The following is a 26483-nucleotide window of genomic DNA, read 5'->3' as shown; positions in this document are numbered from 1 at the left end:
TGTCCAAACACATTAGATAGTCTATTAGTTTCATTGTCTTGAAGAAATCTCTCTAGGGGCCTTGTGACTTGCACTGCTCTGGACTATTTTCTATCTATCCCTGCTGCCCTGCATGACCTTGGAGTCTCCCTCACCATCCTTCTTTTTTGGTATATTTCATTTCCTGGAGTCCATTTAAAAAATTTTTTTTATTCTTCACTTACTAGAACACATTCTCTAATAATATCCTGAGAAAGGATGCATGAGAAATAAATTTTTGAGACTTTGCCCATATGAAAGTGTCTTTATTCTAACTTCATATTTAATTGATAGTCTGGCTGGGTATAGAATTCTTGGTTGGAAATTATTTTCCTCAGAATTTTGAAGATGTTGCAGCACTATATTTAGGCTTTCAGTGCTTTTCTTGAGAGATCTGAAGCCACTTTGATTTTTAAATTACTTTTATAAAATCTCTTTGCTGTTATTCTCTCTGGAAATTTGAGTGTTCTGAAATTTCATGATCATAGACTTGTTGGAGGGCTATTTTTATTTTGTGCTGTACACTCAGAGGGCCCCTTTAGGTTAAAAAAACTCAAGTTCTTTGGTTATGGGGAAATATTATTTAATTATTTCTTTGAGTATTTTCTCCCTTCTATTAAATATTTCCTTCTGTTAGAACTTCATAATTCAATTGTTGTGTTACCTAAACTGTTGCTCTAATTAAATAAACAAAACAAAAACAAAAAACAAAAAACTTTTGTCTCCCACATTCTATCTTTGTCTTTTGTACTACATTTCCTTGACTTATTTTATAATCCTTTCTATTTCTGCTCTTATGTTTTTAATTTCCAAGAGTTATTTTTTGTTTTAATTCACTGAATGTACCTTTCTTTTAGAAATGGCATCTATTTCCTGAATAAAATATTTTCTCTTTGCAGATTTTAATGATTTTTAAAAAATTTTCACTGTCATCTGTGTTTTCTCTTTTTCCACATTGCATTTATTTTGCATTTGTTTTGGTCTCTATCATATTAGATACTTTCTTCTAATGCCTTGTGGTCTTGGCTGTCAGCCTACACTTAAGAGGGAGGTTTCTTCTTTTTAATATCATCTTCTCTCATACTTCTAGTGGTACCTGGTGCTGCCAGTGATTGGGCCTTTGGGGAATTCTGTGGTATATTTTAGGATATATTTCAGCTTTTCCCACTACTACTGTAGGATTCGCCTTTCCTGGTTTTGCTGGGTAAGTTCCACTTATTTATCTGCTTTCCAAAACTTCTGTTGCTGATGTCTCTTCTCCATTCTCTGTTCCTGTGTACTTCTGATTTATAACAAACAAATGACCTTTTCTGTCATTTGGAGGGGTTTGGAAGGGAGCGAGGTGTATGTGTAATCTACATCAAGGTTCAGCAAACTATGGTTTATGCACTAAAACCAGCTCTTCCCTATTTCTAGGGCACCACGACCAACACTTTCCCAGGTCCCTGAAGTTCCAAACTTCATCCTAGCTTCTCACTCTCAGTCTTAACACACACTGAATACCATTTTCAACCCACCTTCTATTGCACCAACAGGTGTTTGTAAGTGGTGCCACCCTTTCCCCCTTACCCCACCTCTTAGAGGGCAGTTGGTAGTATAAATCTAGCTACTCTCAGACTTCCTGGTCTCCCTGTGGGTGCTGATGCCCCCTGGGGGTGTCCTGCCCCTGATCCTCAGCCAAGTGCCTTTTGTCTCCTGGATGACATAGCAATTTCTTCTGCAATTTCATGGTGACTCACTTTATAAAAATAGTCTTTGATGTGTCAAAGCCTTTTTTGAAAGTTTGAACAGGTTGTATTGACTAGTTCTCTTTTAGTCACATGCATTTTTACCTTCTAAAAGAAACCCTAATATATTATTTAGGTACAATTTTACCTTCCTGAAACCACACACCCCTTACTTTCCATGCTTCAATGCCTCTCCTTCAGTGTTCTCACATGACCAGCACAGCCTGTCCCGTGAGTTTATCTCACACCAGCTCAAATACCCCCTCCTTCAAGTCTTCCCAGCTTCTCCCAGAAAAAATTCTCCCTCTTACCTCTTAACTCCTAGGGCGACTTCTCTAGAGGCTTGTAATATAGTTAATTATATCTTTGTATTCTCCTTCTGATGGTTCATAAATTCTTTCATGTCAGGAACCTTGTCTAATTTTTCCATACAGTCTCTTGAGTTTGGAAGAACTCTGCATATGTTTGATAAATTAATGACATAAACCTAGGGAGAGACTTCTTGAAATAAGTCTACTAAGTCAACAGCCTCCACTTAACCCACTCGTAGTTCAGTCCCACTAAAGTTACAAATGCCTTCCCAGTGAGTGATTCTTCAGTATCTTTTCATTCATCAGCTTCTTCCTCCTCTTTGCCACATTTCAGTTCAGTTCAGTCGCTCAGTCGTGTCTGACTCTTCGTGACCCCATGAATCACAGCACGCCAGGCCTCCCTGTCCATCACCAACTCCCGGAGTTCACCCAGACTCACGTCCATCGAGTCAGTGATGCCATCCAGCCATCTCATCCTCTGTCGTCCCCTTCTCCTCCTGCCCCCAATCCCTCCCAGCATCAGAGTCTTTTCCAATGAGTCAACTCTTCACATGAGGTGGCCAAAGTACTGGAGTTTCAGCTTTAGCATCATTCCTTCCAAAGAAACCCCAGGGCTGATCTCCTTCAGAATGGACTGGCTGGACCTCCTTTAGATACTCCTTTTTACCGACAATTCTTACCTCCTCTGGCTTCCTATGTCCTGCTACTCCTATCTCTAATTATTTTACTCATGTCTCTTCCATGTACCACACTCTTCTAAATCAATGCTTGTGTTTTGTTTTCTGTCCTTGGGCTTTTTTTCCCTCTATGTGTCTTCAGGAATCTCATTTCTCTATGTATCTCAGGAATCTTCAGAACTCATGTTATGTTTGTTTGGGGTTAGGGTTGAAAGGGAGTAAATCGAGGGGCTCAGACTAGGAGTTAGAGTTCCTCAGAATCTAAGCAGTGGAGAGAGTAGAACAAGATACAGGTAGGCATATGGCTATTGAAGTATCAGTTTTGCTGATGGAACAGTAAATACCCAAAATTGAGAGCTCTTTCATGAAGTTAGATTGGAAAACACAGATTAGACCCAATGTCCAAGAGGGGCCTTCTACTTCTTCTGAGATTTAGACTGTCAGGATGAGTTGTGCTTGGAGCAGGTTATTGGGAAGGCAGGTTATTGGGAAGGAAGTGCTCCAGGATATTAAAGCATGCAGGCTGGAAGGTAAAGGAAGTGAGTCCACTCAAACTATAGACAGCTCCAAGATAGCAAGAGACTTGAAAATGAGAATCTTAATTATAGGCCAAGTCCCTAGGAACTAAAAGCTAAATCTCAAGGTCTCATGGAAAGATGATGCATGGGATAGCTGACTGCACCAAAAGAATATTCTGCATCCAAGGCAGCTCTGGTGTCTTGTCCTCAACAACAGGGTTGTGGCTCTTCACTGTTGAAGAGTTGATGCTCCTTCACTAACATGGGCCCCTAAGGCTCAGCATCAAGTGCAGTCCATAGCCTCCCAGCCTCTGTTCTTATTTGCTTGTTTGCTTGTATTTCCTGCCAACAGCCCCAGCTCTGTGCATCCCAACTCAAGTCTGTAAAAGGTAGAACCTGTCTGCATTTTAGACGGATGATCAGTCTATGGATTGCCTTCTCGTGGATCAGGTGCTCACCTGTGGTCCGGTTGTCTGACCAGAGGGGAGGCAGGGTCATGTGGCTTAGATGCAGGCTACTCCCATTTAAGCAAAGAGCAGCATCTATATGCCCAAGCCCAGAATATAGATATATATAATCCTCCTTCTTCCTAATCTCTTACTCATGTCCCACAAGTCACTAGCCTTATAAATGTTCCCTTTTAAACATTATTAGCATCCACTGGCTTTTGTTTTTTAATTTTGTTGCCACTGCCTTGGTTCAGGCCACCATCATTTCTCATCTGGAATATTGCGTTCTTTTCTACCAGTCCTCTGGCCTTCAGTCTCTCTTTCTCTCTCTCCAATCTACCTTTTACTGTGTTGCCAGAACAGTCAGTTTAGTTGCTGCATAGCAGTGAACATTTATGTTTAAGAATATAAATCAGCACGCATGTACACCCGTGGCAGATTCATGTTGATGTATAGCAAAACCAATACAATATTGTAAAGTTATTAGCCTCCAATTAAAATAAATAATTTTCAATTAAAAAAAATAAAATAAAAAAAGAATATAAATCAGATCAGTTTCTCCCCTAGTTTTAAGCGGGGCTTCTCCCTGCTATTGAAATATAGTACAGATGTCTCGCTGTGGCCTCTTACATAAGGGCTCCTACAGATTTGGCTCCTGTCTTCCTCTCTGACCCCATGTCACACCCCCCTTGTGTTCTTCATGCTCTGTGTTCCAGCAACACTGGCCTTCTCTCTGTTTCTTAAATGCACCAAGATTGCTGTACTTTCTTTCCTTCCACCTGGAACTCTTTTTCCTTTGGTCTTTTCTTGGTGGATTCCTGCCTTCCAGTCTCAGTCATATGTCGCCTCCTCAGAGAAGTCTTCCCAAAACACCCAATCTAGCATTGCCTGTACTTCCACCTGTGATCACTATTACATCATTGGATATTCTTCATGCCACTTATCACTGTCAGAAATTATTGTGTTCATTTATTTACTGTTTTTTTCAATCTCCCTGATTAAAATATAAATTCCTTGAGAATAGGAGCATTTTTGTTCTTCTTTATTATTGTATCCCTAAGTCTGGTGTATCGTAGTTGCTTAATTAATATGTTGAATTAATGAACAATGAAATATCCCCCTATTTCCATACCTATTCATTATACTTAGCTTCCCCCCTTCAGCTTTCAGTTCAGTTCAGTCACTCAGTCGTGTCTGACTCTTTGCGACCCCATGGACTGCAGCACACCAGGCCTCCTCCCAGACCATCTCCTGGAGCTTGCTCAGACTCATGTCCATCGAGTCAGTGATGCCATCCAACCATCTCATCCTCTGTCATCCCCTTCTCCTCCTGCCTTCAATCTTTCCCAGCATTAGGGTCTTTTCAAATGAGTCAGTTCTTTGCATCAGATGCCCAATGTATTGGAGCTTCAGCTTCAGTATCTGTCCTTCCAATGAATATTCAGGACTGATTTCCTTTAGTATAGACAGGTTTGATCTCCTTGCAGTCCAAGGGACTCTCAAGAGTCTTCTCCAATACCACAGTTCAAAAGCATCAATTCTTTGGCACTCAGCCTTCTTTATGGTCCAACTCTTACATCCATACATGACTACATCCATAGCCATGACTAGATGGGCCTTTGTCAGCAAAATAATGTCTCAGCTTTATTGAGTTATTATTGACAAATAGTTGTTGTGTAAGTTTAAGGTGTACAATGTAATTGTTTGAAAGACATATATAATGTGAAATAATGACTACAAAAAGGCTAGTTAGCACATCCATCACCTCACGTAGTTACCTTTTTGCATGTATGTGTGTGATGATAACATTTAACATCCACTGTCTCAACAAACTTCAAGTATACAGTATGGTATTGTTAACTGTATAATGCTTAGCTTTATATATGTTTTTATTTTACCTGTTAGGTTGTAAGCTACTTGACAGAACAGTTTTTTTTTTTTTCCCCATTCATTCTTCCATCTCTAGGGCTTACCTATGGTGGCTAGCAGAATATATGTGCTGAGTGTGTGCCATGACAGGTAGTACCCAAAACATAGCTTATTCAGCACATAATATGACTTTTGGAAGCCTCTCCAGTGACTGGAAAGACTGGGCCCTGTTCTCTATCCTCTCTTTATATTCTTTTTATCCACTTCAGAAACCAGACACAGGAAACATCTGACCATAATAAAAGGTTTCTAGTCAATTCCTCACTGAACAAAGTCATGTGTAGCGATGCTCTGTTGTGCTTTGGTCTGGAATTCTGTTTGGTCACTTGTGTAGCGCACCACATGGCTGCCTCTGGCCTCAGAGCCAGGAACAGCTGGAGCCCGGGCTGCTTGAAATAAAAATGACGTATTTGTTAGCCTGAGAGGGGGAAGTCTGGATGTTCTTGCTCTGCTTCTTGCAAAACAAACTTTTCAATTTGTTGAATACTGAATTTTCCCTTTAGCTGTCAAAGTGGTTTATAGCTCAAATGATCTTACATCCTTCAGAATAAACACAAAAAAATGAATGGCCAAACTGATTCTCAAATCTCTGCCTTAAATGCTCAAAGCAATATCCATCCAAATTACACAAAACATGATATATGTCCCTGACTTCCTCCTGAAGTTTCTGCCCGCTCACTTGCATCTTCTGCAGTTTAAAGACACACGGTCTTGGGAGCATTCCACCACCACTGGAAATAATATTTACAAAAACTCTTTCTTTCCAGTAAGTCTGTTATCTGTTTGGTGCTTGCTTCTTGCACATCTTTATCATGCTTTACTTCTAAGTGCCAATTAACATCTCTGCTTCCTTGGCTAGAAGGGAAAGACCAGCTCCTATCTGCTGGATAGGATAGATCAGATAGGATAGATTAGATAGACCAGCTCATATCTCTAGTATCACCAGCCCTGGCACATAATAGGCCACTGATAATAGTTGTGAGAAGGAATGAAGAAGGAAAGAATTTTTTCAAAGCTGGTCTATTTAGGAATTGAGGTCACTGAGGTATAAGGAAAGGGAAAAGCCAAATAGCTTGTCAGCACATATAGTGAATCAGGAAGGCGATCAAGAACCTGCCATCCTTTTGCATTGGTACCAATGAGTTAGAGGTTAAAATCCTAGAGCTGGATTAGAAAGTTTTTTCCTAACTTTTTTTTCCCTCTGATAATACAAGTTACATGTTCACTATAGAAAATTTTCAAAACTGCAGGAATAAATATCATCTATAATTCTTTCACCCAGAGACAACCATTGTTCACATTTAGGTTTCTTTTTTTTTTTTTCCTTTTACTCTTAAAGTTTTAGTCTTTTAGTTAACGTGTAGCCTTTTTTCTTTTAGAAAAAGATTGAAAACTTTGAAAGAGATTATTTCAGAACTGCTTGTGTGTACAAAGATGGTAAATTGCAATTGGAAAAGTACCTGTCAACTGCAATAAAAATTTGAGATGGTGTTGCTGTTGCTCATCTGGGCAGTCAGCTTCTCAGAAAGGCTTTGCTAATCTCCTCCAGGTGACTGTGATCCCTCACCTAGAAGGCGCCTGGGGCCCTTTCCTTATTCCCCCTGCACTGCTTCGTGGGAATGCTTTCATCTTCCAAGGATGAGGCTGGGCTTCAACCTCTGAATCTTTCTGCTACAAGGACATTTCAAGGTTGACTTGAATTGAATGAGAATCTCTGTGCAGAATAGATCTCTCCCCACACCAGTTTGTGAAATATCACTCAGATAACATCACCTTTGAAAGGAAGCGAAGCCATTTACTAGTTTATTCCTTTGTTTAATGAGCATGTTGACCACTTTCTGTGCGTCAGTCAGTGCACTTGACATCAAAGCCTCAAAATAAATAGACAGTCCTTGTCCTCAGGGGACATGCAGTTTAATGAGAGAAGAGCAAGAGTAAAAACAGGATTATAATGCACTATGACAAATGCCATAATAGCCGTGCAGGCCTAAAGAGAAGGGGCAAATTGACCAGAGAAGGCTTTAAGAAGAGGAGATGATCTCTTTGGGTCTTAATAGAAAAGTGGGAGATTTTCTATGCAAGCAGGTAGAGAAAACAGTATGTCAGATGTCTGAAAACATGAAGGTGAAGATCTTTTTGGGAAAATAGAAACAGTTTAGCATATCTGGAACATGGGATATATTACAGGTCATAAATGAGCCAGAATGGTAAAGACCGTGAAGGTCAGAGCTTGAACTTTATCTTTCAGGCTAGAGGAAGCCACTGAAGCATTTTAATCAAGAGCAAAGAGGTGGTCAGGTATACATTTTAGAAAAGTCATGCAGCAGTATAAAAGATGATGGAAGTAGGCTAAGTTGGAGTTTAAGTGTGGATAAGGAGGCTATCAGAACACTCCCAGAAAAAGAAGGATAGGCAGATATCCACAAAAGGCAAAGAACCTGCCTTCCAATGTAGGAGACGTAAGAGACACAGGTTCAGTGCCTGGGTCAGGGAAGATCCCCTGGAGGAGAGCACAGAAACTGCAGTATTCTTGCCTGGAGAATTCCCATGGACAGAGGAGCCTAGTAGGCTACAGTCCATAGGGTGGCAAAGAGTTGGACATGACTAAGTGACTGAGCATGCACCAGCTGTTATTCTGGTAACATGTCAGTGAACAAAGCATCCATAGTATCTGTCTGTATGGAGCTTATAGTCTAGCAGTGGGACAGATGTAACTTCCAGTTTTGATAACTCTTGTGTCAGATATCCATGTACAGTACAAAGAAAATGATGTATACCTGAGATCTGAAGAGTCCTGCTGGGGTGGGATGCTCCCTGGGGTGCAGATGCTGTTCCTATAGGCAGCCAGCTAGTATTCCTTTGTAGTGAGTGAGCCTTTTGAATATGATCCTTTTTGAGTCTGGAGTCTCTGGGGTTATGTTGGGCCTTAAATTGTCTTGGTGTCCCTTGTATTAATAATTTGCATTTATTGAGCTGTGTGTTGGCTTTATGCCATCATTTGTATTGGCTCCTGTTGTAGGAAACAGCCATAAAAGATTCACAGTTATTTATCATATAATAGAAATGTAGAAGTTAACAGTCTTCAACATGGTGCAGCATCTCCATTTATTAAGACCTACAAGAGGAATTGCTTTCTGATCACTATACAGTATTTGCTTTTCTACCTCTGGTTGCTCTGAGGCACCCTGTCCAATCCTGCTTCAGGTCTCCACACAGGACACCCTCTGCCTGGAATGCCCCTTCCCTTCTTGTCGGGTTTAACCTCTACGTATCCTACATATCCATCAGCTTGTAGTTCAGGTTTCACTTCTTTAGGGAAGCCTTGCCTAACCAATATACACTCCCCTTCCAAACATTTAGTGCTTTTCCCACATTCTTTGTTGTTGTTTTTACTTCATCAGTTTTCAGTTGAATAAGTTGTTGTTGGGTGACTTTTTTTCTCTTAGACTGATGACAGATACATGAGGGTGGAGATCGTGCATTTTTGTGTGTGTCTGGATTGCAAGGGCATAGTATAGTATCTTGCACGTAGTAGATGCTCAATAAATACTTACTGAATAGTTGAATAAATGAATGAATGAATATACTGTGAGCCCTCAATCTTGTTCATGTTCTCCTTTATTTAGCAGTTTGGGAGCTCAGACTTCTTTGATTCAACCTGTAGTGTTTGGTTAGGTCCTCATGGCATGCATTTTGTGCACTAACATTCCCCTGACTATATAATATTTTTCCTTCCTTTGATTTCTTCATTTTTGAAATTCCAGTGTATACTGTAAATTCCTGTAAGTCACTTGATACCTTTTGGGGGAGGAAATAATAAACAATTGGATATAATAATAGGAAAAGAAAGTAAATCAAAGGAAAATGTTGGTGCCTTTAACCAGATTCAGGATGGACATTTTCTTTTGCTTTGTTTTAATTTTATTTTCACTGTGTGAAGGAAAAAGAAGTAAATTTGTCCCCTAATTTGGCAGGAAATACTTCTGAAGAATTTGGGGCATGTCTCTGCCCTGAGATGTTCCTCCCAGGGGCAGGAGGCTGGGGCTGGGCTTGGCAGGGCCTTCTGGCCCAGTGGATGGGTGGGACGGACCTGTGGAGGCTGTCTGTGCAGCTGATTCCTGTCCTGTTGACCTTTCCTTGGGAGAGGGTTTGGGCAGTGCCAGTGAGAGCTTGCTCTTTTTGTTTGTTTTTGTTTTGTTTCTACTGTAAGAAGGAGAAAGAAATGAACTTGTCCTCTTGTGTTGCAGATTCAGTGGTTCTTTCCTTTGACTCCGCGGGACAAACGCTAGGCTCAGGTACCAATCCCTCCCCTCTGTCATCCTTTCTGCTCTCAGCACTGGCCACAGCTGAAGTGGAGCCTAATGAGGTCGGGGAGGGGGCGTCTGGGGAGGGCACTGGAATATTTCAATATTGTGGGAAGATCTCAGGAAGCTTTTCTAGGGACCTGTAGTCTGGGAAACAGCAGTGGGATGCAGCGTCCAGAGGACTTTGCCAGTTGTTTTAAATGTGTGCAGCCAAGAGTTTGCAGTAGATGCTCCGTCCTCATTCAGGGTGGTCCAGGGTCATAGAAAAGATGTCTGTTTCCTGTGCATACATCCTGTCTCAGAGAGAGATGGGCAGAGGCCACTGAAAGATGCCAACCTCTGGGCATGCAGGAGCAGTGGACCATCAGGCTCTCCAGGAACATGCTGGGATGGTGAGAGCATCACAGCTTCCTGAGAACACACACCCTGTTGCAGGTTCACAGGCACACCCCATATAACTCAAATACACACCTCCTGTGTGTAGGGGTACGTACTATGCACACGTGCTGAAGCACTCCCATGCTTCCCTGTGTCAACAGCGCAGGACGCAGAAATCAGCACACCCACCACTTTGACTTGGATCACCCAGGCTTAGTGGAGCCCCGCTCTCCCCTATCTCAGGCTGTTTGCCTGCCCCACAGCCCTCTGCTGCTGGCAGTGAACAGAAAGGGAAGATACTGATTCTTCAACTTGCTGCCATTGCATCCATATGGGAGCCCTAGAATGACTTTACCTCATGAGGAGAGCATCTCCATGCGTCAGGTCTTAATTTTTACTTGAAGATGGTGGTTCTTGTACCATGGGTGCTGCCTGTGAATAACAGGGAGACTTTGCTGGCCTGTTAAAGGCAATTAACCCATTTTGCTGTGGTTGACTGCGATAGACTGATGCTTCGCAATGCAGCCATGAGGTTCAGGCCACTGTAGCAATGTGGGCGAGGGGAAGGACGATCAGAGAATATAATCTCAGCTACCACTGTTTACTGAGGGCCTACTGTGTGCCAGCACTAAAAACACCAAAGCCAAGTGCTTTTTCACACTTCTTGCAAGGTGGATAGTAAGTACATCTTTAATTATAGATAAAGAAACCTAATACTCAAGAGTCAAAGTACCCTGTCCAGGGCTACTCATATCTGTCTAACCCTAGAGCCTATACTCTCTGCCTTGCCATCTTGCTGTCTCATACCTTGATACTTGATACTCCACTGAAATGCTTTAAGACAGAATGGACAGATAGAAAGAGTTTTGAAATAGGCATAAAGTTGTGTCAGTTCACATAGGAAAACATGAATCAATTTTATTACATTTATTATAATTTATTACATTACAACTTTATTACAAAGTAAAACTTCTGTTAATCAAAAGATACCATTAAGAGAGTGAAAAGGCAGAGTGAAAAAAGATGTATAACATAAATAGCCAACAAAGGGCTTGTTTCCAGAATAAAGAGCTACAAAGATCAATGTGAATAAAGAAGCAACCCTGTGTAGAAACAAGCAAAAGACCCAAATAGGCCCTTCACAAAAGAGGAATCCAGATGGTCAATAACCCAATGAAAAGGTCTTCAATTGTATTAGTACCTAGGGAAATGCAAATTAGCATTTCAAGCACAAGCTGGAATCAAGATTGCCAGGAAAAATATCAGTAACCTCAGATATGCAGATGACACCACCCTTATGGCAGAAAGTGAAGAACTAAAGAGCCTCTTGATGAAAGTGAAAGAGGAGAGTGAAAAAGTTGGCTTAAAGCTCAACATTCAGAAAACTAAGATCATGGCATCCAGTCCCATCACTTCATGGGAAATAGATGGGGAAACAGTGGAAACAGTGGCAGACTATATTTTTGGGGGCTCCTAAATCACTGCAGATGGTGACTGCAGCCATGATATTAAAAGACGCTTACTCCTTGGAAGGAAAATTATGACCAACCTAGACAGCATATTCAAAAGCAGAGACATTACTTTGCCAACAAAGGTCCATCTAGTCAAGGCTATGGTTTTTCCAGTAGTCATGTATGGATGTGAGAGTTGGACTATAAAGAAAGCCGAGCACTAAAGAATTGATGCTTTTGAACTGTGGTGTTGGAGAAGACTCTTGAGAGTCCCTTGGACTGCTAGGAGATCCAACCGGTCCATCCTAAAGGAAATCAGTCCTGAATATTCATTGGAAGGACTGATGTTGAAGCTGAAACTCTAATACTTTGGCCACCTGATATGAAGAACTGACTCATTTGAAAAGACCCTGATGCTGGGAAAGATTGAAGGCAGCAGGAGAAGGGGATGAAAGAGGATGAGATGGTTGGATGGCATCACCAACTCAATGGACATGAGTTTGAGTAAACTCTGGGAGTTGGTGTTGGACAGGGAGGCCTGGCGTGCTGCAGTCCAGAACACAACTGAGCGACTGAACTGAACTGAGATACCACTGCACATCTACCAAAATAGGGACACTTGAAAAGCCTGATAAAAGGTTGGTAAGGATTTGATGCAGTGGAAATTCTGCTGTCAGTGGGTAAGTTGATCACAACCACTTTGGAAAAAACTGTGGTAGTGTCTAGCTAAATCTGAATAGATACATACCCGTGACCAGGCCCTGGGGAGGCCCTAGGAAATATATTCCCTGCATAAATAGATAGTTACATATATATACCAGAATATATGTATAAGATACATGTGTAAGAATCTGTCTCTGTCACTGAAAGCAGCTAAAGGCCTGGACATTTAGCAGCTATTTGAAAGACTCTGGAATAGAAACAGCAGTAGACAGATTGGAGGAAAAAGCTAGAATTAGAAGTACTACCACACTGGCAATGGATTTCTCATTTTTCCTCTGGTATCCCATATCATGGACTCGAGGCGTCCGAAAACCTGAGCACAGAGTAGACATCAGGGCACAACTGGAGAGAATTCCAGAAGACCTCTAGTTATGGCTCTGGTTGGGAAAGGGGCTCTAAGGCTCAGACAGAGGGGGATATCCCTAAGGTCGTTTTTTCTGTTTTCTCATGCCTTAATCCCCAGGCAGTCCCCTGAGTGGTGGGGATGGCAGTGCCCAGTAATAGCAGTGAGGCCTTCAAGCACCTAAAACCGAAGAAAGGAAATATTCTTCTTTGATCAAAACTTCCTTTTTGTAATCCCAAGAGGGTGGGAGAAAATCCAGTTGTCTTTTCTCTCCCCACCTTCTTGCTGCTTGGTTCCAGATTTGGGTACAGTTTAGGAAATGTGTGGCAGAAAGTGGTAAATAAAACCCCAGCTTTGGGGCCAGAGGACCAAGAAGGGGAGGCCTGATAAACTGGAAAGTACAAGGAGACGGCAGAGAGGAAGGAGTTCAGAAAAGCAACTCCGTAATGTTGTATGTGAACTTCTGGGCTCACCCTGAGCTGTGCATGTGCACGTCTGATTCTAACCAACACACCAAAGACTTAAGAACTGAACTAAGGGATGGACCAGACTGGACACTGGGTAGTGCACACAGAGGTCACACCTGAACAGGCTTTGGAAGCAGAACTGGCACTGAAACCACAGCTCGCAGAGGGCTGGTCAGAACTTGTCACCTAAACCCAGCTTGGTTGATTGTCTGGTGAAACAAAAATATCAGCATTCTCCACTGGATTTAAATCAGACCTGGATTTAAAGAAGATTTAAACACGTTTCACAACATAATATTCAAAATATATAAGACACAATCTAAAATTAATTATCATATGAAGAACCAGGAAAATCTCAACTTGCCTGGGAGAGACAATCAATAGATGCTGATGCTAGGGTGACACAGATGTTGGGATAATCTGACAGACTTTAAAGTGGCATTTATACAAATGCTTCTGGATGCCTTTCTCCATCTCTTCCATCTGGCTGTTCCTGAGTTGAATCCTTTCATAATAAACTGGTAATCTTGTAAGTAAACTGTTAAAAAAAAATGCTCTCAAAAGTAAGGATAAACACTGTTGACATGAATTTAGATAGAAAGTGTTAGCACAAAAAGAAAAAAACTTGTATATATAATGAAATGGAGATAAGAGAAAAAAATACAATAATTGAAAATTTAAAAACTTTGCTAAATAGGCTCAATCACAAAATCGAGATGATGAGCAAAGAATCAGTAAACTTGAAAATAAACTCTCCAATCTGAACAATAGAAGAAAAAAATGTCAAAGAAGTTGAACGGTGTCTCAGTAACTTATGGGACAATGCTGGAAGGTTTACAGTCTGTGTCACTGGAGTCCCAGAAGGAGAGAAAGAGTGCAGTACAGAAGAAATGTTTGAAGAAGTAATGGCTTAAACTTCCCAAATTTGGTGCCCAAGTAGGGTTTATCCTGGGAATGGAAGGCTGACTCAACATTCAAAAGTCAATCAGTGTAATCTACCATATTAACTGTCTAAAGAAGAAAAACTACATGGTCACGTCAATTGATAAAGAAAAAGCATCTGATAAAATTCCACACCTACTCACGATAAAAATTCTCAGAAAACTTAGAAGGGAATTTTTTCACTCTGACATAGGGCATCTACAAAAAGCCTACAGCAAACATCATACTTTATGGTAAAACTGCTGTCCCCCTAAGATCAAGAACCACTCCTGAAAGTCCTAGCCAGTACACTGAGAAGAAAAAGAATGAAAAAGAATGCAGATGGGAAAAGAAGAAATAAAACCAACCCTCTTCATAGGTGACATGGTTTCCTACATAGAAAATCCCAAGGAATCTGTTTTTAAAAACTGCCAGAACTAACAACTAAGTTTAGCAAGATAACAGGATGCAAAATCAGAATGCAAAAAATTAATTATATTTCTGTATACTAGCAATGAATAATTGAAAGTCAAACATTTTTTAAAAACTGAAAACAAATCATGGTACCCCCCCCAAAAATAAAATGCTTATGTATACATATGGTGAAATGTGCAGGGTCTGTATGCCAAAACCTGTTTGTCCCCCATATTTTCTCCCTCACCTACCAAACTTCCAAGGCACAAACCTCGTGATCACCTTGATTGTTCCTCTTCCTCACCCTTTCCTACCTTTTCTGTCTTCATGGTGTGTCCTTCTTGCAAGCATCACTGTCCAAGGTACCATCTTCTTCCCCCTTAGACAAGTAAACATCTCTTAACTGGTCTCTCTGTGCTCACTGGTTGCCTCCCAGTGGTCCATTCTCTATGTTGTAGTCAGAGTCATCTTTTATAAATGTGGGTCAGATCACATCTTGTTCCACCTGCAATCTCTCCAGGTCCAAACGCCATTAACTACAGTGTCCTATTCCAATTTCTAATTATCTCAACACTTTGATTTGTGTTCATTTGTCCCCTCGCTGTCCTCAAGCCACATTGGCATTCCTGCCATTCCATGAATATGCCAGGTTCCTTCCTGCCCCAGGGTCTTTGTACTCACTTTTCTTCTGCTTAAGTTAGTAAGTGTTAGTCGCTCAGTCGTGCCCGACTCTTTGCGACCCCATGGACTGTCCATGAGATTTTCCAGGTAAGGATACTGGAATGGATTGCCATTTCCTTCTCCCAGGGGATCTTTCCAACCCAGGGATCGAACCTGGGTCTCCTGCACTACAGGCAGATTCTTTACCGACTGAGCTACAAGAGAAGCCCTTTCTTCTGCTTAGAATGCTTTTATCTTTTACTTTGCATAATTGTCTCAAATCTCTGTTCAAATATCACCTCTGCAAGAAGGCTATCCCAGAACACTTTATCTAGTCTACTCTCTTGATCTCCAACCTTTCTCTAAGCAGATATGCCTTTATTTCTTCTTAGCTGTCATCCTTCCTTCAAATTACCTGCTTATTTACCTTCCTTCAAATTATTTATTTATTTACCTTATTTAGTTATCCACCCCTCCCCCCACCCCAACTAACATGTAGGCTTCATGTGGCCAGGGACCTTGCCTTTCTTGTTCACGACTGTATCCCTGGAACTTGGAACAGTACCCACCACATAATAGGTGCTCAGGAAATATTTATTGAAGGAAGGAAGAGTAGAAACATAGAAACATTATTTAGGACATAATAGGACATTGTCCAATGTCCAATGGCGTGTCCGTACAGTGGAATACTGTGTAGCCATTAGAAATGATGGTGCAATTTTATTTTTATTGACGTAGAAGATGTTGAGGGTATTGTTGAGTAAACAAAATAGGAACAAACAGCATGTATATTGAAGGTACATGAAAGTAAAATTATATATGCATATTTACACATATATTTGTGAGAAGAGATTTCTGGGAAGATACCAAAATGTTTGCAACAAATAGCTTTAGATAATGAGAGTTTTGAGTGATTCTTACTTCATTCTTTTTAAGTTTTTTTTCATATGGATTTTTATAGTTAGCTTGTGTTATTCCTAAAACTGGGGAAAATAAAATTATTTTTGTTTGGAGAGAAGGACTGTATCTGTGCTTAGTGGGTGGGGCTTCCCTGGTGGCTCAGATGGTAAAGAATCTGCCTCCAATGAAGGAGGCCCCTGGTTTGATTCTTGGGTTGGGAAGATCCTTTGGACTAGGGAATGGCAACCCACTCCAGTATTCTTGCCTGGAGAATTCCATGGACAGAGGAGCCTGGAGGGCTACAGTCCATGGGGTGGTAAAGAGTTAGATATAACTGAGCAACTAACACATACACACCCACACATACACTAGCCAGTAAGCTCCATAGTTTGAGATACAAACCGCAGAGTGAGCCATTTTTTCTATTTCCTGTCCCAGCTGCCCTTTTGACATGCTGTCACTCATAATCTTGCCGCTTAGCACAACATGCCCTGGCATGGTCTGGGCATACTTGATATCATGAATAAAACTGAATTTACTGTCTGCTCAGCTCTGCTGCTAAGTCTCTTCAGTTGTGTCCGACTCTGCGATCCCATAGACGGCAGCCCACCAAGGCTCCGCCATCCCTGGGATTCTCCAGGCAAGAACACTGGAGTGGGTTGCCATTTCCTCCTCCAATGCATGAAAGTGAAAAGTGAAGTCGCTCAGTCGTGTTCGACTCTTTGCGACCCCATGGACTGCAGCCCACCAGGCTCCTCAGCTCTAGACATCTGCTTTCCTTCCCAGGACAGAGGAGAGTTGGTGCATGGCCTCTCAGCCTGTGTTGGGATGGGACTTCTACCTGCCAGTGCAGCACCCCAGGCTGCTTGGGTGGAGGGCGCACAGGCACTGAGGGCCTTGTCTTATCAGGACCTGCTCACTAGGCCTCTGCCCTCCCCCACGCCAGTGTACACCCGTTTGAGATTGGGCTTCAGTTGGTGAACTCCTTACTTTACTGGGTCCGTTAATTTAGTCCAGGTCAGTGAATTCTTTCTGTGTTTATATTATATAACTGCTTTTCCTATTTTAGTTTGTCTTTGATTAATTGATCCTACATTATGATTTATTTTCCTGACTTGATGTGGGAGCTGTTTGCACTTTGGCCAGCCCCTCTTGGGCCTCTGTGGGACTCCCATGGTTCATGTGTGGGCGTGGCCAGGCCTTCTGACACCACCCTGGAGCCAGGAGTGGGAGGTAGGAGTAGATAATTGCTCTCATGGCAGCTCTCCTAATATGAAGGTCTGCTTTTCTTATCCTCAGAGAGTCAGTGTAGCATAATGTAAAGACAAGAAGCTGCAAAGTCAAACCTGGGTTGGTTCAACAATACCCCAGCTGGTCCATGTACTGGCTGGGGATCCTGAACATGTTAATTCTTATCTCCAAGACTCTGTTCCCTCCTCTGTAAAATGCAGGAAATACCCACCTCGTAGGAGTTGTAAGAGTTACACTGAGAGTGTAGGTGAAAGTTCTGAAAGCAGTGTGAATTCACAGTAGATGCTCAGTAAATACTCATTCCCTCACTTCTTCCCTTTGTCTGGCATGTCCCACAGGCCATTTGCAACTGTTGCCAACTTCCTCCTCCACCCAAGCCAGGACATACATTACTTATGTTTAATATAGCCTGTGACTTTTATTGGAGGCTGTACAGTGCCTTTTCTTTAGAAAAGAGGGATCTATTTTGGTTAGGATAGGTCCTCATTCCATTTACCCCTATGCCCTTTGCACTTAGCAATTCATCATAGCTCAGAGACTGGAGCCAAAGACCCCCTTAAAAAAGATCTGGCAGCAGAGTTCTTCTCTTATGTACTTGGACTTTTCTTGCCCGATGGCCTATCCTGCTTTTCTGACTTTCGTGCATTCTAATATGAAGTGCTGTAGTTTTCTGATAGAATCAAGGCCATAGTTTTATCCCTTCACTAAACTTCATCTACTTCAGTAATATTCCTCAAGCTGGCCTTCCTGGGGAATATTCACTGTTGTCATCAGCCTAAGCATCTGCTTTGCTTTCTAAGCACAGTGACCACGCACGGGAATTTGTGGTGGCTCTTTACAATGATCAGAGGAGGTGGGTCACTGGGAACCGGAAGGGCCAGTCGCACAATCGGCTCACAGTGTGCAGCTGTGTTCCCTGAAAGTCCATTCTGGGGCTCAGTGGCTTGAGAGTGGGGCTGGAATGCGACGCTTTCTTTCAGGGAGCTCCCCCTTCATCCTAGAAGATGTTACTGTGTAGTCAGTACCCCAGCCACTTGCACATGAGAGCGTAAGTAGGAGGTGATAATATACGGACCCCCTGCTAAGATAAGCAGGAGGGACTCAGGGTTACTTAGGGAATTATGAAAACATTTTTAATTTCCTTTACATTATACAATTATGATAAAATAAAATACAAAGTGGTATGGAATGTATTAAAATTTCAAATTGCTGTAAAACAAAAATATTTTTAAGTTTTAAAGTTAAAAACTTGAGCTTGTTTTAACGTTTATTAATTTTTATCTTGGCATTTATGCCTCTCAGGTCGTCAGTTTTCATAGTTTCCAAATATACTGGAAGAGAATTGCGTTCTCCACTTGTCAGGTGTAAGGTGCTCTGTTTTTCAGCTAGTTCAAATTTATTTATTCATTGTTCTGTTCAGGTCATCTGCTTTCTCACTGACTGTGTGAGCCTGGTTTTTCAGTGGTCTGTGAGTTTCCCATTATGATGACAGGAGACCCATTGTGTCGTTCTCCTTGTAATTCTTTTAATTTTGCTGATAGAGACATTATTAGGTACATACACACTTTAGTGCATGGCCTCCTTTTGTCTATGTCCAATTTCTGAACCTTCTAGGAGTTTATATGAGTTCAGAACACCAACTTACTGCTTTGAAATGGCAATGGAAGAGTTAATGGTTAATTTCAAGACTTGAAGCATTTGAACAGGCACTTTATGCATTCACAAGTCTGACTTGGTACAGGGGCAGGAAGAGAAGAACAGAGACTTGCATGGTTCATGCCACTACACACCTGGAGCCAGGCAAGGGACACACGTGCACTCCTTGGTTAGGGGTTTTTATAATGCTGGGCTCTCCAGCCTGGCTGAGGCAGGCAGCCTAAACCACCAGACTAAACATCTCTCCTTCACTGTGCAGCTGTGGTATTGCTGCTCTGACACCTGCGAGAGAGGACCTTCAGCTGTGTATGTACATCAGCATGTGTTGTGTCTGGTGACTTGAGAGTCCCAGGATCTTCCATTCTTATTACAGATTTGGCATCAGTTGACTGCCAGTGAGAACTGGGCTTTTCTGCCAGCTTCCCCAGAGGTGAATTTTCCCTGAAGAGTTGGTGCACTCAAAATAGCATTTCTATTGTATAAGCTGAATTCACATGCTACTTCAGGAACACATTTGTATACAGTGAGATATTCTGGGTGAAAAGTGGTACCGCTTATTAAGGCAGGGATACAGGAGGAGGCTCAGAGAAGGCAATGGCACCCCACTCCAGTACTCTTGCCTGGAAAATCCCATGGATGGAGGAGCCTGGGAGGCTGCAGTCCATGGGGTCGCGAAGAGTCGAACATGACTAAGCGACTTCACTTTCACTTTTCACTTTCATGCATTGGAGAAGGAAATGGCAACCCACTCCAGTGTTCTTGCCTGGAGAATCCCAGGGACCGGGGAGCCTGGTGGGCTGCCATCTATGGGGTCGCACAGAGTCGGACACGACTGGAGTGACTTAGTAGTAGTAGTAGTAAGGAAGAGGCTATGCATGTGTGCAGGTGGTGAAAATGAACTCTGTGAGGCAGCCTGAGTTTCAGGTTACTATAGGTATCAAAGTGGAGATGCCACCTGGATGCCCAAGTCTGGAGCTCAGGAGAAGGGTTGGGCAGAGACATTTGGTATGGGTACAATGGGAAGATCATTGAGGCAGGCTAAACTGAACAGTTAAGCATGGTAAAGTCTAGACCAGATAAGGAAAAGTGAAAAAAGGAGGAGAAACAACTGAAAAATAGACAAACTATGTGGGAAAGAAGAGTTCTTTCAGACACTGAACTATAGATGACACAGGACCCTGGTCTTTGAAAGAAGGGCAATAAATGAGATAAACCCTATAACTGCCCGAGCTAATGGCCTAGACAGGATTTCCAGACCATAGCACAGGAAAGGAGAACCCAAACAGAACCCAAGAGTCTTCCTAAGAGGAAAGAGAGTTGAGAATTTGTATCCCGACTAAGCTAGCAGGGAGAGTGAAGCTGACTGAGGGAGGTATGCTGGCACTCCAGCCATTTTTGGTCATCTCTAAAACCCTGCACCCGGGCCCTTCCCACACTTTGGTTATGTGATCCTCCAAGTAGCTGTATTTACCTAAGTTAGTGCAACCAGTATGTTGAACATGCAGGAGACATCAGGGGTTAATCACAGCCACTTTCATTGGTCTCTCTGTGTCCCCTTAAGATGTTTTCAGCGTGGGTGGTCCAGAGAATTTTTCGGTACCTCTGAGGTAATAGAAATCCCATGGTCTTATTGAGTCACCAATTCCAAAATTAGTGTCCTGCCCTGTGTAATAGCATAGCTTTCAGCTCATTCAGAGCTGCAGTGACTCCCCTCGCAGCACAGGGTTTAGAAGCAGTGGTGCTGACCCAGGAAGGGTGTGCCCCCTGTTTGTCCTCCTCTTTCCACTTGTACGCCAGTTGCCAGCTGTGATTTTGAACCTCTGTGGAATTGGAAAGGAAGGGAGAGAGAGGATGAGCAGAGAAGACATAAAATAGTGTGGGCACTCCCTGGACTGGCCAGTGTGTAACGCTGACTCTCGTGGGGTCTCTTGTAGATGTTTTGCAGACCCCTCCAGCTGGGGACCTCTCCCTGAGGGTCCCCTGATGTGGGCAATGCATTCGCCAGAGCCTTGTCATTCACTCCTGGTGTAGCTCCTGGGACTCTTATAATCTGCTCTTATTTCTGTCTGCCCAACAGCCTGCTGGGCAGATCTTTAGAAAAGGACCTAAAGCCACCCCACACCAGCATATTCATAGATCCTTTTCTGCAACAAATTCTGGGAATACAGGCCGTGTCCTCTGTAGTCAACTTATCTGCCAGAGTAAGACAGAGTTCACACTGCTGCTGCCTGCATCCAGGCCACGGACATACTTCAGTTGATCCTCATAATCTTTAATTTTTTTCTTGAATCTATTGCCAGTATTTACAAACTGAGGAATTTTACCATAAAAGATCCAAATTCTTGACTTAAAAAACCCCGGATGATGTGACAACACCAGGTCTGCCTTACTGCCTGACATAGATAGCTGGAGATGGGAGAGGCTGTCCCATTTGACAGGGCATGGAATCACCAGAGGGACTCCATTCCCTCTTGGCTCTGTGACCTGAACCCCAATGTCAGTTGCCATTTATCATCACTGGACTCATGCAGTTACATTTTCTTAAACTACAGACGAAATGTGAAATATTTCTAGTGCTTATGTTTCTTAACAAAGAGAGAAAACAACAGATAGTCCAAAAGAGCCATGGAAAGGAAGGGTATAATTTATTTAGAAGCACAGTGTCTTCTTACCTGTTTAATGTGCAATTAGTCTGTATGAGTGTATAAAACACAACTTAAGACGCCATTCGAAAATAACCCATAAATAGAATCATGGTTACTATACAAAAATATGTGGTGAAGAAGACATTTCAGCTTTCAACAAGGAGGTTATGTGACTTGCTGCAGAAGGGCATTACACTCATCCTCTTCCCTGGTTTATGTTTTGTTCCTACTTGGCCCTGACTTTTCAGTTTGCGACAAGGGGAAAACATCCTCTGGCCTCTCTGGAGGAAGAATCAGCCAAAACATGGATTCACTGTATGTCTGAAGGTGTCTTAGCGCATATCTGGTAAGGAGTAACAGGATAGTTCCCAAGGTTTTGGCCACATGGAGAAAAAGCAACAGGTGTTGGCAAATTAATGAGGTTTTCTTTTTGATGGCAGGGTAAAACCAGATTTTTGAAACAGTATTCAACTTTGAAACTAACTCTTTTGGGAAATTTTGTTTTCAGTTTATTTTTAAAATTGAAACCTTATTGATTTTTATAAGTACCTGATATATTAAGCAGAGTCTTTTTTCCATTTATCTGAATTAGAGCAAAACCAAAATTATCTTGAGGAGAGGCTGTCACTGGCCCAGGTGTCTTCTCTTGGGATCCCCTTCATGGATCATAGCCTTGTTGTGGTGAAGGGGCTTGCATAACTCAATGAAACCATGAGCTGTGCTGTGCAAGGCCACCCAAGATAGATGGGTCATAGTGAAAAGTTCTGACAAAACGTGGTCTACTGGAGGAGGGAATGGCAAACAACTCCTGTATTCTTGTGAGAAGCCCATGAACAGTATGAAAAGGCAAAATATATGACACTGGAAGATGAGCCCCTCAGGTCGTAAGATGTCCAACGTTCTGCTAGGGAAGAACGAAGGGCAATTACTAATAGATACAGAAAGAATGAAGCAGCTGGGTCAGAGCAGAAACGATGCTCAGTTGTGGATGTGTCTGGTGGTGAAAGTAAAGTCTGTTGCTGTAGAGAACAATATTGCATAGGAACCTGGAATGTTAGGGCCATGAATCAAGGTAAATTGGACATGATCAAGCAAGAGATGGCAAGAATGAAGATAGACAACTTAGGAATCAGTGAACAAAAATGGACAGAAACGGGTGAATTTAATTCAGGTGATCATTGTATCTACTACTGTAGGTAAGAATCCTTTAGATGAAATGGAGCAGCTCTCACAGTCAACCAGAGAGTTTAAAATGCAGTACTTGGGTGCAATCTCAAAAATGACAGAATGATCTCGGGTCATTTCCAAGGCAAACCATTCAACATCAACATCTAATGGCAGAAAGTGAAGAGTAGTCCAAGTTTTTGCCCCAAACACTGATGCTGAAGAAGCTGAAGTTGACCAGTTCTATGAAGACCTACAAGACCTTGTAGAATTAACACCAAAAAAACAGATGTCCTTTTCATCATAGGGGATTGGAATGCAAAAGAATGAAGTCAAGATATACCTGGAATAACAGGCAAATTTGGGCTTGGAGTACAGAATGAAGCTGGGCAAAGGCTAACAGAGTATGTCAAGAGAACGCATTGGTCATAGCAAACACCCTCTTCCAACAACACAAGAGACGACTCTACACGTGGATATCACCAAATGGTGAATACTGAAATCAAATTGATTATATTCTTTGCAGCCAAAGATGGAGAAGCTCTATACAGTCAACAAGACAAGACCTCAGATCATCAACTCCTTATTGCAACATTCAGGCTTAAGTTGAAGAAATTAGAGAAAATGACCACTAGGCCATTCAGGTAGGACCTAAATCAAATCCCTATGATTATATAGCGGAGGTGATGAATAGATTCAAAGAATTAGATCTGGTAGACAGAGTGCCTGAAAAACTATGGACAAGGATTCATAACATTGTACAGGAGACAGTGACCAAAATCATCCCAAAGAAAAAGAAGTGTGAAAAAAGAAAAAGAAAACAGCAAGAAGGCAAAGTGATTGTTGGAGGAGGCCTTACAAATAGCTGAGGAAAAAAGAGAAGTGAAAAGCAAGGTAGAAGGGGAAAGATATACCCAACTGAATGCAGAGTTCCAGAGAATAGCAAGGAGAGATAAGAAGGCCTTCTTCAATGAACAATGCAAAGAAATAGAGGAAAACAATAGAATGGGAAAGACTAGAGATCTCTTCAAGAAAATTGGAGATACCAATGGAACAGTTCATGCAAGGATGGGCACGATGAAGAACAGAAACAGTAAGGACCTGACAAGAAGAGATTAAGAAGAAATGGTAAGAATACACAGAAGCCAGAAAGAAAAACACCAATACAGTATACTAATGCATATATATGGAATTTAGAAAGATGGTAACAATAACCCTGTATACGAGACAGCAAAAGAGACACTGATGTATAGAACAGTCTTATGGACTCTGTGGGAGAGGGAGAGGGTGGGAAGATTTGGGAGAATGGCATTGAAATATGTATAATATGCAGGATGGGGAACACATGTATACCTGTGGCGGATTCATTTCGATATTTGGCAGAACTACTACAATATTGTAAAGTTTAAAAATAAAATAAAATTTAAAAAAAAAGATGAAAAAAAAAAAAAGAATATACAGAAGAACTATACAAAACGGTCTTAATGACCCAGATAACCATGATGGTGTGGTCACTCACCTAGAGCCAGACATCCTAGAATGTGAAGTCAAGTGGGCCTTAGGAAGCATTATGACAAACAAAAAAGAGAAGGTGATGGAATTCTAGCTGAGCTATTTACAAATCCTTTAAATGATGCTGTTAAAGTGCTGCACTCAATATGTCAGCAAATTTGGAAAATTCAGCAGTGGCCACAGGTGTAGAAAAGGTCTGTTTTCATTCCAATCCCAAAGAAAGGCAGTGACAAAGAATGTTCAAATTACCATACAATGCATTCATTTCACATGCTATTTAAAGTGAAAAAGTGAAAGTTGCTCAGTCGTGTCTGACTCTTCAACCTAGGAAAAAACCCAGGAATTCTCCAGGCCAGAATACTGGAGTGGGTAGCCTATCCTTTCTCCAGCAGTTCTTTCTGACCCAGGAATCAAACCCAGGTCTCCTGCATTGAAGGCAGATTCTTTACCAACTGAACCACCAGGGAAGCCCCCATGCTAGTTAAGGTTATGCTCAAACTCCTTCAAACTAGGCTTCTAACTTCTAACTTCAGACTCCTTCAAACTAGCAGTACGTGAACTAAGAACTTCAGATGTACAAGCTGAGTTTAGAAAAAGCAGAGGGATGGTGGGATGATTTGAGAGAATAGCATTGAAACGTATATTATCATATGTGACACAGATTGCCAGTCCAGGTTTGATGCATGAGACAGGGTGCTCAGGGCTGGTATACTGGGGTGACCCTGAGGGATGGGATGGGGAGGGAGGTGGGAGAGGGGTTCAGGATGGGGAACACATGTATACCCGCGGCTGATTCATGTCAATGTATGTCAAAAACCACTACAATATTGTAAAGTAATTAGCCTCCAATTAAAATTAATTAATTAATTTAAAAAAAGAGAAAAGGCAGAGGAACTAGAGATCAAATTGCCAACATTCACTGGATCATAGAGAAAGCAAGGGGATTCCAGGGAAACATCTATTTCTGCTTCATTGACTACATGAAAGTCTTTGACTGTGTGGATCACAGCAAACTGGAAAATTCTTAAAGAGTAGGGATTACCAGACCACCTTACTTGTCTCTTGAGAGACCTGTATGCAGGTCAAGAAGCAACAGAACAGGAAATGGAATAACTGGTTCAAAATTGGGAAAGGAATACAACAAGAGTGTATATTGTCACCCTTATTTAACTTATATGCGAAATGCTAGGCTGGATGAATCACAAGCTAGAATCAAGATTGCAGGGAGGGACGGGACATATGTATGCCTATGACTGATTCATGTTGATGTTTAACAGAAAACAACAAAATTCTGTAAAGCAATTATCCTTCAATTAAAAATAAATTAATTTTAAAAATTAAAAAAAAAAAGACCAAGGTGTGAAAAGCCTTACCTGCCAAGGAATATAAGTTAAGGAATATGAACTTCAGCCTAAGCACAGTACAGAGTACCATGACCACACTGGGTGTTTTTAGAATTAAAAAAAGAAAAAGAAAGATTACAGGGAGAAATATCAGCAACCTCAGATATGCGGATGATACCACTCTAATGGCAGAAAGCAAAGAGGAACTAAAGAGCCTCTTGATGAAGGTGAAAGAGGAGAGTGAAAAGGCTGGCTTGAAACTTAACATTCAAAAAGCTAAGATCATGGTATCTGGTCCCATCACTTCATGGCAAATAGGAGGGGAAAAAGTGGAAGCTGTGACAGATTTTATTTTCTTGAACTCCAAAATCACTGCAGATGATGACCAGCGTGAAATTAAACAATCTGCTCTCTCTTTGAAAGGATTTGGGAGAATGGCATTGAAACATGTGTAATATCATATAAGAAACTAATTGCCAGTCCAGGTTCAATGCAGGATACAGGATGCTTGGGGCTGGTGCACTGGGATGACTCAGAGGGATGGTACGGGGAGGGAGGTGGGAGGGGGGTTCAGGGTGGGGAACACAAGTACACCCGTGGCGGATTCATGTTGATGTATGGCAAAACCAATACAATATTGTAAAGTAATTAGCCTCCAATTAAAATAAATAAATTTAAATTTAAAATAAAATAAAATAACAGAGAGGACCATAAAAAAAAAA

At 41.7% G+C, this 26483-nt stretch overlaps 1 protein-coding gene across 5 annotated transcripts in view; it reads left to right on the top strand.

Moving 5' to 3' along the window:
• ST3GAL3 (ST3 beta-galactoside alpha-2,3-sialyltransferase 3) overlaps positions 1–26483 on the top strand; it is a 216512-nt gene that overhangs the window by 84429 nt on the left and 105600 nt on the right. For all 5 annotated transcript variants that reach the window (XM_010862603.1, XM_010862601.1, XM_010862602.1 and 2 more), the window contains exon 3: positions 9877–9924. In XM_010862603.1, the coding sequence (XP_010860905.1) occupies positions 9877–9924 (48 nt within the window). The remainder of the gene's footprint in view (positions 1–9876; positions 9925–26483) is intronic.

The sequence above is a fragment of the Bison bison genome, unplaced genomic scaffold, assembly GCF_000754665.1.
Source record: "Bison bison bison isolate TAMUID 2011002044 unplaced genomic scaffold, Bison_UMD1.0 scf7180017864484, whole genome shotgun sequence".
Classification (NCBI taxonomy): domain Eukaryota; kingdom Metazoa; phylum Chordata; class Mammalia; order Artiodactyla; family Bovidae; genus Bison; species Bison bison.
This window is presented reverse-complemented; position numbering and strand designations above follow the sequence as displayed.